This window comes from Schistocerca cancellata, chromosome 7 (genome assembly GCF_023864275.1).
Source record: "Schistocerca cancellata isolate TAMUIC-IGC-003103 chromosome 7, iqSchCanc2.1, whole genome shotgun sequence".
In the NCBI taxonomy this organism is placed as follows: domain Eukaryota; kingdom Metazoa; phylum Arthropoda; class Insecta; order Orthoptera; family Acrididae; genus Schistocerca; species Schistocerca cancellata.
The window spans coordinates 324,377,722-324,390,941 of NC_064632.1; the positions used below are offsets into that span (position 1 = coordinate 324,377,722).

Below are 13,220 nucleotides of genomic sequence, written 5' to 3' on the forward strand. Positions count from 1 at the left end.
ATTAAAAACTGTGTGGATCTTAGTCAGATGAAATAACTCTACTTCACCCGAGACAGTCATAATATAAATATTATTTTTTCTCACTTTTTTCCTACATTATCCATACACTGTTTACAAGACAAATATCAAAATTATTCTTCGAGCTGTAAATAGTAATCTTCAGAGAATAATTTACATCTGGCTGAAAATAAATATGTATCTATTGAAGAAACATTTTCTTTAAGGAAATATTCAAATGTAAGGTTCAGGAAAACCACATATACTTAAAAATTATACTTAAAAATTTGACACCAGTAATAATAGTTTGTTTTAGGATTGGCATAACTCATTTGAAAGCCTTGGTTGTCTTTCAAATTAAGAACATCTAGGATTATTGTAAACTTTGCCATTCAGAAGATATTATGACTCAAAAATGTTGTCATGTAATTATTAAACTTTTTTGTGTTACTATTTTCAGCGCAAATTTTTCTGTATTCAAAAATCTATACCTTTGCCAGGAAAACATGTTACCTAATCAAATCTCTCAAATATAAAATTTGGGTTCCTGGAAATTTCTTATCTAGCATAGCAGCCATTTAAAGAATATACTACTGTTGGCCACTGAAAATAACTTCATGGCCTAATGTGTAAGGGTTGTGTTTGTGGGCTAGATGATATCATACAATATTGAAGACTCACTTGCTTTCACAGAATTAACTATATTGTTAACATATTCTTGAGTAATGGAATGTCGTATATAACATTTTAAGCTTTAGTCTTACCAGACAATGGTAAAACTGTTGAAACTAATTGCAACATAATAAAGTGTTTGGGTGGCATGTGTATAAAAAGTATTTTAGACACATAGGGATTCAAGGAGTCCACATGAATCCATCAGTTAGTACTTTCTTCACCAAAACTGCTGTAGTTATTTTGCATAGTGATAATGTGTGGCATCTTGAACATTGTTACAGCAGAAATGGATGTTTGGATGTTTGTTTACAGTTTCCTGCAAAAAGAAGAGAGAAGACTGTTAGAAACCCAAGGAAGGATATTGAACAAGATTGAATAAAAGTAACTTATGTAGTAGTTTTAATTTTGTGGAAACATTGTATCTTCCAATAATACTCCATTTGAAGGACAAGAGATGCATAAGAAAACAATCTATTTGATTTTTAATCCGCTTTAAGTTAACCTATTTCCCTGTAATTTATCAGTGATGACAATGATCTTGCACAGCAGATGAATAATAGTACTGTATCTACAAGTCACATGGTTCAGGGTTTCTTCAGTCAGTTGATCTTTGGATTGTGTCAGGATTCCAAAAGATGTTTACGTTCTGTTTATTTATTGACATATCTCAATGCAATTGAGTTAGTGCCTAATATGAAATTGCTATTAAAATATATTCAGAATATCATTACTAATGTAATATATAACTGTTTTGTTACTTCTTTAAAATAAATTAGAAATGATGACAATCAATTTAATAACATTGAATACATTTCTCTGATTACCTTCCAATTATTTTTAGGTGCTGGTCACATAAAATTTTGGAAAATGGCGAAGACTTTCACAGGCCTCAAGTTAATGGGTGTTTTAGGAAGATTTGGCAAAACAGAGATCTCTGACATTATTGGATTCTATCCTCTGCCAGATGAGCAGGTAAAAAATTATGCAGTTTGTGGTGAGTCCTTATGGGCATAAATTTATTTGTCCTTTGAATCATTTTTGTACGAGACATGCATACGGTTAGGCACAAACATACAAATGTTCATAATAGCCACATGACATCTTTTTATGTTTTATGTTGGTGGTATGTAACTCTTGAAGAACAATGTGCTATGTTCTGGTATTCATTTTTGTTTAGTTGCCTACCTTTTTGCAGATAAAAAAAACTTTTTTCTCTTTTTTGGTAGTAATTTTAAGCTTTGTGGAATCTCTTTGTGTATCTTGTATAGTTAGATGTTTAGTACATGTGTCACTACCATAGTATAACCAGATTTAATTCTGCTATGTTCACAGTTTTAATTTTTTTCGTCATTAGAGGAAGTTGACTCTGCTTCCATTAGGCTTCAAACTTGTTACTAGCTGTATATTCAGTTTTCTTTAGGTTACATGTTTTTATAAACAAATGTATTAAAACTAACAAATGGCTCAGAAAAGTTTTGTAGCACTTGGATGTCTGTCAGTGTGTTTGGGGTTACATCAAAGGAGAACAGGGAGTGGTAGATTAAGATGTGATGAACTAAATAAGTAACTTTACTGTAAATAAAGATAAAACAATAACCAAAATAAAGGCAGTCCCTTCAAAAGTACACCTCTTCCTGTACATGTGAAATCTAAATTTGCTGATCGGTTACATTCAGTACTGTGGCACTCAATCCTGTGCAGTTTACGAGCTTCTCACCTTGGCATGTTGCCCGTAAAGTGCTCGAGAAGTTGATGCTGAACTCTGTCCCACTCTTTGGTGGCCACCCCCATTGAGATCATACAGTGTGTGGGGAGGTTTCCTGTGATGATGCTACAAATTTCAACTTGATATCAAGCTGTCTCAATCAGGTTTGTATTAGTGGATACTGCTGTCCATTCCACTTGGTTGATTGCTGCCTCCTGGAGGAACGTACAATTTAGAATGTAGTTTATTCCTCTCATAACGTAATGTACAGTTACAAATCAAAGATTTTTGTACTGGATACATGTCAAATTACTTTGAGAAAATAACGTTATAATAAGTCTCTGAGACTGCAGACGTGTGTGGAAGGTGTGTGTTTGTGCGCGTGCGCATGTGTGTGTGTGTGTGTCTACTGCTGACAAAGGCCTTAATGGCTGAAAGCTCTAATTGTGTGGATCTTTTTATTGTGCCTATCGCAACTCAGCATCTCCGCTATATGGTGAGTAGCAACTTTCCTTCTCTGGTATTGTTACTTTCCATACTGGATTTTTCATTGTTTGGTTATAATAATTAACATTTTTCAGCAAGCATTTTTGCATTTTTACACATGAACAATTTGACAAGAACATATATAACATTATGGTCTTTTGCAGCTTGCAATACAATTTATACGATAATATTAACAATTTATTATACAATATGTAATCTTTATTGTTTCTTTTCTTTTCAAATTGCCAAAATGTCCTACATGAATTCTTCAATTGAATAATAACATTTTCCGCTAGTGTATTAAATAACAACCTTTTTGTGGGTCAAACTCCATATTTAACAGATTTGTGTTATTTAATTTATTGTAAATTTTTAATCCCATGTGCAATGGTGTTTGAGGATAAAGTTTTAAATTATGAGAGGGAAATTTGAAACTGTGTCTGTGACGAGTACTGTAATTGTTTTTGAAATGAAAATTGTCAAGTGAGTTTTGATTTTTGTAGATGAAAATAAAAATTTCATAGATGTATTTTTAATTTTTTAAATAATGGATGACATGATGTTCTTTTTTGGACGAAACACATTTATTATTATTCTTTCTTGAAGTGTAAGTAATCTAGGGCTGTTCGTAGAGTTTCCCCAGAAAACTATTCCGCATCGAATTATAGTCTCAAAGCAGCTGTGGTAGACTATCTTTCAGGTGTCCATAAGCTAGGCTATTTAGTTTGTTTGCAAAGAAGTCTACATGTGGCTTCCAATTTAAATTTTTGTCAAGATTTAGACCTGGAAATTTTACATGACATGCTTCAGTCATTTCCTGATTGCTGTGCACTATTTTTATGGAAGATGATGATGATGTTTTAGCACTGAACTGCACTAATTTTGTTTTTGTGACATTGAGTTTTAATCCATTTTGCTGAAATCATAATTCTAGGTTTCGCATTATATTTTCCATTGTATCATGCATTTTTCTAAATCATTGTTTTCAGTTAAAACTGAGGTGTCATCTGCGAATAAAATGGAGTGAACATAAATGTTTAAATGTAAATCACATATGTACTGCAGAAAAAGATAAGGCCCTAAAATTGAGCCCTGTTTGACCTCTGTACTAATCTTTTTCCTTTCCAAGAATGATTTTTTTCCCATTTGAATATAGAATAACTCTTTGTTTTCTTTCTGACAAATAAGATTTGAACCACTGCAATGCTTTGTCCATGATCACATACCTCTCTAGCTTGTTTAGAAGTAGTAAGTAATTGACCGAGTCAAAAGCTTTGGTCGAATCACAGAAAATACCTGTGACTTTTTTACACTTGTCTAAAGCAGAGCTTATATTTTCACTGAATTCCCTGATAACATTTATTGCATTTTTCCCCTTTTGAAATCCAAATTGATAGCCCATTAACAACAAATTTTGCTGCATTGTGCTAATGGACATGTTGGTCATAGGTCCCACATTGAATTTTGCAGTTATTTCATCCATTGTTGCTTGTCTGTTAGCACTGACAACTCTATGCAAACACCGCTGTTCTCAATCGTTAAGTGAAAGATGTTGGCCACTGCATTGTCTGTGGTGAGAGGTAATGCCACTTGTATATGTGCATATGGCTATCCCAGAACTTTTGTCTTCTCGATTAGAAGCTCATTGCCTTTCCCACATTATCTTTCACAGGTTGTGTCAAAACTCTTGTGACTTAATAAATTGCTAATGTCAAATACTTATGAGTACCATAGAAAGTCTTCACTATATGGCAAATCCCAAACTAAATTTGCGCTTTCTGTGAATTTTTGCAGTAGTGTCTCCATGCAGAGAGTTTTTCCTCTTAATTTCTGTGTATTGTGTGTTGAATCATATTTGTTTTTGTTCATTTCCTTTCTTATATGTAAACTGTATGTAAATTGAATGGGTTTGGCAAAGATAAATTAACGAGTTGTTTTGTGGCAAGGATAATATTTTGATACATCTGTATGAAACAAGAAATTTGCTCTTCAATTTATTGACTCTTGTACCTGTAAGTGGAAGCGTATGGACACATGCTTGGATCCATCATACCAGCATTGTTAAAAATATGTATTTCACCTGTACATTAAAAGTATTATGAAAAGTTATTAGGAAAGCAAAATTTATTTGTACATTGAAGATGTCCACCCCTATGTGTTCATCATTTGCTTACTCCCGAGATCCTGCATCAAGAGATTCAGAGCGGACAGAGGAGATTTGCGTGAACAGCGGAGGAGTGATCCTGCATTGATGTTGTCACAATCAAGACAAAGCTTCAAATCTCAAGTATTATCGTTTGGACTGAACGTAAGTGCAGGTGTATTTATGTCTGCTCTGGACAAACTGCTAGGGCCCAAACTTTCGAGTAAGTTAACAGTATACGTGAACGACCTTTTAGTTACCACACCCTCTTCGGTAGAACACTTAAGATTAATTGAACAAGTATTGAGCCGCTTTTCCGAACATGGAGTATCAGCAGATTTCAAGAAATGTAGTTTCAGACAAGAAAAGGTAAAATTTTTAGGTCATATAATCTCTTCGGAAGGCATACTACCAGATCCTAAAAAAACTTGATGCCATTAGGAGTTGTCCTGCTCCTCAAAACAAGATGCAGTTAAAGGCATACTTAGGCCTAGTCTCATTTTTCAGGAAATTCGTCCCTAACCAAATTATGGACAGTGATGTTTTAGTCTATCTTCTCTGGAAAAACTGACCTTGGTTATGGGACAGACAATGTCAAACCGATTTCGAGAACATCAAGCAAGCTTTATTAAATGCTAACATTTTATCTCAACCAGACATGAAGAAGGGTTTTTGTTTATGCACCCACACATCTTCCCATGGTCTGGGTTCATGCCTTTTTCAGATGGTAGAAGAAGAGGGAAAACTAAAGTAATTAGCTTTGCCAGTGGCACCTTATCCAAAGCTGAAAGTTCATATTCAGTTACAGAGTTGGAGGATTTGGCTGTAATTTGGTCCTTTAAAAAGTTTGAATTTTTCCTTAGAGGTAAACACATGAAAGTATACTGTAACCATCAGTCCATATCGCTTTGTTAACTTGTAAATTGCAACAACGACGGATAGCCAGGTTGTGTATGTATCTTCAAGAATTCAATTTTGAAATAGTGTACATAAAATGAAACCAAAACATAATAGCTGATGCTCTTCCTGGAATACCACAAGATTAGAGGAATTTAACACTCTTGTAGAGCAGAAAGGTCAAATAAGAACTGTGTTGATGGAAGACAAAACACCCTGTCCATACTATGTCCACATGTGTAAACACATGCAGCAATTACAGCAGGAAGACATGCGCTGCAGTAAGACAAGAGCAAAACTTGCAAAACGGTGATGAAAAGTTAAAAAGGTTTTTCACTATTCACAAAGGTGTTCTGTTCCATAGGAACCATCCCAAACAAGAACAACAGCGTGTATGTTTGCCTGAGGAATATGCGGATTATTTTATCTTATACACACACAATACTTAGGGCCATTATGGCACTTCAGAATGCACAGACAAAATAGGTAAATATTGTTATTTCTCCAACCTTAGATGAAGAGTACTACGGGTGGAAAGAAAGTGTATTGTCTGCCAGAAAGCAAAACATTCTAACATCTCCAGACAGATTGAAATACATCCAATTGTGGCTAAAAAACTTCTATAATAGATATCATTGGATGTGGCTGGACACTATCACAGAAATAGGGGGGGGGGGGGGGGGGAGTAAAGTTTATAGTAGGTCTGTATGGTATTTTCATCAAATACGTAAAACTGTATGCTGTACAGAACATTACAGCCAGTTCAATTATAAGACAAATCAAAGAGGATTATTTTGCAAGAGCAGGAAAACTATAAGTCCTGTTAACAGATAATGCCTCATATTTTGTTGGGTGTAAATGGAAAGAGTTTGTTGATTCCAACCAAATCAAACACATTTTAGTATCCAAATTTCATCCCAAAACTTACCCCATACAAAGGGAGTTAAAGGAATTCGACAGGTTTGTGAGGGCCTATATACTTCATAAATGTACCAAACAGACTGAATATGTTGTGCCTTTCTTACAAGTTGTTAACCACCTTCTCCATACATTAAATGGATTTATACCAAATGAGCTGATGTCAAATTGCAAACAAGTAGATGACTGGGAGAAACCTTTGCCCAAGATACCAATACTGGAATTATCACTGGAGGATAAAATATGACAAGTGGTAATCAACTTCGAAACCTGAGCTAAATACAGGAAAGGAATTTACGACAGAAAGCTGAAATATACAACATAACTTTATATAGGACAAAAGGTGTTACTTAGAACACATCCCAAATCTACAAAAATTTGAAAACTGAATCGTAAGAAGCAACTACTATACACTGGACCACACATAATACTAAAATCCCCTACCTGGGAGCATACAGATTGGTACATACAAACATGGGTAACGAGTTGGGTCTGTAACCACACAGGCTTGAGAACATTTATATATTGAAGAAGGGCTGTATACCCTCAAAGTTGTATATATGTGTAATAATATTAGATTTAGGCTGCTGGAAAGTCACACTCCAAAATTTATGTTGTCAGTTGTTAAGAAAAATTTTTGTTTGTGTTTTTTCTTATATGTCGAGGTGTAAACGATAAGATGAGTGGTGGTAGCAAGGAAGAATTTTACTTTTATGTGTCTAGAGACCACAATACTCTAAATACCATGCTTTGCCTTGCAATTAGCCCAATTGTAGACAAATAAATGAAGTTGTGAAATACGTGTAATGCAATACGCAACACACCGTGATGCAAGCGATATCAGAGTGACACAGTGCATGCACATTGGAGAGCAAACTAGTCAACAAACCACAAGCGACAGACAGGCACAGCTGGAAGGGCTGGAGCCCCCCCAAAACAAACAAACTTTATGAGCTACAGCCCGGACTAGAATTAGTAAAGCCTATTGAATAAACAGGGACATGGAAAATTAAGAGAGAGTCTATACTGCAACTATGACTATGTACACAACAACCACACCCACCCACCCACACACACACACACACACACACACACACACACACACACACACACACAAAGATAAGCTAAGGGATTATATACACAGGAAAGGGATGTTAAACTACTAGATATTTGTTTAAGCTATGCTACTATATACATTATATCTATATAAGTACAATATTTGCACATTTGAATATTTAAAGTACATGAGTACATGTACTAATTGTACTTGATGGTCAAGAAAAATCTTGCTGCAGGTAAACAAGCAAGTACAGTATAAATGGTAAACTGAATAAGAGGTCGCACCACACCTCTAATACGCTTTATCTCTTCAGATTTATAAGGTGAGTAGAGTTGCACACATGACATTAAATAAGTTTTGTGATAGCACGACTGCACAGTGAAGTGAATGAATACATGGTTGAATATATGAAAAAGGTATTAGTAACCATCAAGCAGTTAAATACTTGCCTATGAAGATTTAGTTTTAAGTTAGTTTTAAGTTTTTTCTTCCAGGGAATAATGCATTGACACGTCTCAGACTGAAGAAAGATAAATGCTTGTAGAGCAAAACATAACAAAGGATTGCACCACAAGTAAATATAGTTATAAGTTTATGATACATATCAATGTGATAGTATGGAAGTATGTGAAGAAGAAAACAGTTGCAGTACATCACATATCATGATGCTGAACTAGGGCTGAGTACTACCAAATAATCAAGGGTCCAAAACCTAACTACTGTGAGTGTCGACTACACATGAATTACTTTGAAATTTTTATGCATGTGTGTTACTTACGTAAACAGTGTTTTATGCTCATTATATGTAATATATCATATTGATGGTACAACTCTGTAAACCTCAGCACATGAAATGGTTATCCTTTATGCAATGAACATAACAAGTAAATACTGAGCTGCACTTTTAAACACTGAATAAGTATTTGGTATGATTGCTATCATCAGATTTGAATTGTGTCTATAAACAACAAACTACTTTGTTCTCGAGATCACAGTTAACTCTATTAACGAGATGTAACTGAGACAATAAATGCCTTTCTGTGGAATTTCCTCAACCCTGTAGTGTGTAGATCCTTCCTAGAGAATGCTAGAGAGGTAATGCCACATGTAGTTATCTGAGCGGCACGTAGTATCTATTATAGCGACTATCGTTTACATTTGTGACTCTATTGAATTGATAAATATGCTCCCACAAGAAGTCATTGTAAATTGAAATGAAATGTATATCAATTTAGGCCATAAATGAAAACAGAATCTATTGTTCTACAAATGTTATATGAAGAATGCATAACCAAACGAGAGTAAAATGTATACTCATATAATTGGAATCGAATAATGTAACAAAAATGAAAACAAAATGACAAGCAATGGCACTTTGTATAAAAAGGGGAGAGAATAGGTTACAGACTGTAATATATATGAGCAACAATAATGGCATGGCAGTAAATGAATAGGATGAGTGTATTTTGTAATTGTATTTGTATTTTACTATGTTGTGTGTACGGCATGTGGAAAGGACACTACAGGAACTTTATGTAATGCAACTTTATGACAGACACTCAAAAACAAAATGCAAAAACATAACAAACATGGCTGCAAAGTGTTAAGTGTGTGTGTGATAAAACAATATGTGGGTGTGCGCATGATAAACCAAAAATGGCAATACTTCATGTAACATGAATTATCTGTGCTCGACAACAACATGAAGGTGGAAAGGAACTTACCTTGTCAATGGATGTTGGATGTACAGCTGATCTCCGCTTTGAATAAGTGAGAGTGATGAGGTGAAATAAATTCCTTGGGCTGCTCATATGGAAACCAATTGTCACTGCATCAAAAATTTAACAAAAGATCACACCGCTGAACACGTACTTAATAAATTTGTGCAGTGAAAGCTACTGTAAATGCACGACACGGACACACTGGCCTCGTATTGCACATGTGAGAGCGAACTTGGACAATAACGGATGTTGCACTGTGCGTGCGTGCTTCATGAGCTAAACATTGTGCAGATGCTGACTGACAACAAAGGGACTATGTGATTACAGCAAGCACTTTGTTAGGATATTAAACCTATGTATGCGTGCGTTAACAGTAGCTGACATGCCCATATGAATTCGTAACTCCAGTGGCTGAAAATAAAGGCTATGCCCATTCCAGCCAGGATTATCAACCCTCAAAAAGATAAATAAGCACTGACATTGGTCACCTCCATATGATGTCAGTGCACAGTGGGGGACAATTGTATTGAATCATGTAATTTTTTTGTTCTTATCTTGTCATATACACACATCAAAAAAAATTTTGAATCGCCTCGGTTCCAAGAGCTCCAGAACCTGTACAGAAAATTGGAATAGAGATCAACATAAACATCATTTCAGTCCTTTTTTATTGCTCATGAAAACCACACATTGCATGTTGTACCACCATACAGTGAGACCTTCAAGGTGGTGGTCCAGATTGCTGTATACACCAGTACCTCTAATACCCAGTAGCATGTCCTCTTGCATTGATGCATTCCTGTATTCGTCATTGCATACTATCCACAAGTTTATCAAGGCATTGTTGGTCCAGATTGTCCTACTACTCAACGGCGATTTTGTGTAGATCCCTCAGAATGGTTGGTGGGTTACGTCATCCTTAAATAGCCCTTTTCGATCTATCCCAGGCATGTTCAATAGGGTTCATGTCTGGAGAACATGCTGGCCCCTCTAGTTGAGTGATGTCGTTATCGTGAAGGAAGTCATTCACAAGATGTGCATGATGGGGTGCACATTTTCATCCATGAAGATGAACGCTTCGCCAATATGCTGCCGATATGGTTGCACTATCAGTCGGAGCATGGCATTCATGTATCGTACAGCTGTTACGGTGCCTTCCATGACCACCAGTGGCATACGTCGGCCTCACATAATGCCACTCCAAAACAGTAGGGATTCTCCACATTGCTGCACTCACTGGACATTGTGTCTAAGACATTCAGCCTGAGCGGGTTGTCTCCAAACACAACTCCAATGATTGTCTGGTTGAAGGCATATGCGACACTCATCAGTGAAGAGAACGTGATGCCGATCCTGAGCAGTCCATTTGACATGTTGTTGGGCCCATCTGTAACGCACTGCATGGTGTTGTGTTTGCAAAAATGGACCTCGCCATGGACATCAGGAGTGAAGTTGCACACCATGCAGCCTGTTGCACACAGTTTGAGTCATAAGACGATGTCGTGTGGCTGCACAAAATGCATTATTCAACATAGTGATGTTGCTGTCAGGATTCCTCTGAGCCATAATCCGTAGGTAGCGGTCATCCACTGCAGTAGTAGCCCTTGGGCGACCCAAGCATGGCATGTCATCGACAGTTCCTGTCTCTACACTCCTCCATGTCCGAACAACGTTACTTTGGTTCACTCTGAGACTCCTGGACTCTTCCGTTGTTGAGAGCCCTCCCTGGCACAAAGTAACAACGCAGACACTACAGAACCGCAGTATCGACCGTCTAGGCAAGGTTGAACTACAGACAACACGACTTGTGTATCTCCTTCCTGGCGGAATGATTGGCACTGATAGGATGTTGGACCGCCTCTGTCTAATAGGCACTGCACATGCATGGTTGTTTACATCTTTGGGCAGGTTTAGTGACCCCTCTGAACAGTCAAAGGGACTGTGCCTGTGATACAAAATCCACAGTCAACATCTATCTTCAGGAGTTCTGGGAATTGTGGTGATTTCAAAGCTTTTTTTGATGTGTGTATATGAGCTATATGTAAACTGAATGAGTTATAGACACTGCCAAAGGTAAATTAATGAGTTGTTTTGTGGCAAGAATAATGTTTTGATACATCGCTAAATGTCTGTATGAAACAAAGTATGAAATATGCTCCTCAATTTATTAATTCCTGTATCTTCACCTGTTTGTTTCTATCAGTGGTAGCGTTCACACGTATGCTTGGATCCGCCATACTGCATTGTTAAAAATGTGTATTTCAACAGTACATTAAAAGTGTTTAAAAAAGTTATTATAAAAAAAATTTATTTATACATTGAAGATGTCCACCACTATCTGTTCATCATTTCACTCGCCGCTGAGATCCTGCATCAAGAGGTTCAGGACAGACTGGAGTAATCTGTGCGAACAATGGGAGGGGGGGGGGGGGGGGGTGATCCTGCATTGACATTGTCATAGTCAAGACAACACACAATGGAATTAATGTGAAGCAATGCGTAACAGAAATTATGAATATTGACCTTGAATGTATTGATATTGGAGTGTGTTGATATGGGTATCAGTTCACCCAGGATTGTGCACAGATTCATAAATTACCTTCAAATGTCAACTATTCTTTCCAATCAATTTTCCCAGTTATTCAAGCAGTTATTAATCAATGTGCACCATCTCCCCACATACCACTATTCAATAACTACATGACTGAAAAATATTTTTGAGAATTTTTGTGAGCTTGTTGTTTTCATGCAGCATTTATTACGTAGTAAATCAATGGTTATGAAGTACAGTTGTGTATTCTGTAGACATTGGCGGCAGTATCTTGTTCAAAAAGCTATTTTCCATGTGTAGTGTTTGCAGTAGGTACTAATGTGATTACTGAGAGAGAGAGAGAGAGAGAATCAGATCAAGTCTAGCACCCTTGTGACAGATATTTACACAGTTGTGATTGATTAGAATAATCTTGTGGTGTCTCAAGTTTGAAAATTATTTTTGTTTTTGTAATTAAATGTTTTTATGGTTTTCTATGAATAAATCCAAATATTATATGAAACTTCCTGGCAGATTAAAACTGTGTGCCGGACCGAGACTTGAACTCGGGACCTTCGCCTTTCGCAGGCAAGTGCTCTACCAACTGAGCTACCCAAGCATGACTCACGCCCCATACTCACAGCTTTACTTCTGCCAGTACCTCGTCTCCTACCTTCCAAACTTTACAGAAGCTCTCCTGCGAGCCTGGAGAACTAGCACTCCTGAAAGAAAGGATATTGCGGAGACATGGCTTAGCCACCACCTGGGGGATGTTTCCAGAATGAGATTTTCACTCTGCAATGGAGTGTGCGCTGATATGAAACTTACTGGCAGATTAAAACTGTGTGCCGGATCGAGACTCGAACTCGGGACCTTTGCCTTTCGTGGGCAAGTGCTCTACCAACTGAGTTACCCAAGCACGACTCACGCCCCATCCTCACAGCTTTACTTCTGCCAGTACCTCGTCTCCTACCTTCCAAACTTTACAGAAGCTGTCCTGCGAGCCTTGCAGAACTAGCACTCCTGAAAGAAAGGATATTGCGGAGACATGGCTTAGCCACCGCCTGGGGGATGTTTCCAGAGAGCTT

At 36.8% G+C, this 13,220-nt stretch overlaps 1 protein-coding gene across 1 annotated transcript in view; it reads left to right on the forward strand.

The window, feature by feature from the left end:
- Window positions 1–13,220, forward strand: part of LOC126092749 (cilia- and flagella-associated protein 44) — a 668,515-nt gene that overhangs the window by 134,878 nt on the left and 520,417 nt on the right. Inside the window, exon 5 of the mRNA XM_049908475.1 lies at window positions 1,514–1,644. Coding sequence (XP_049764432.1) covers window positions 1,514–1,644 — 131 coding nt within the window. The remainder of the gene's footprint in view (window positions 1–1,513; window positions 1,645–13,220) is intronic.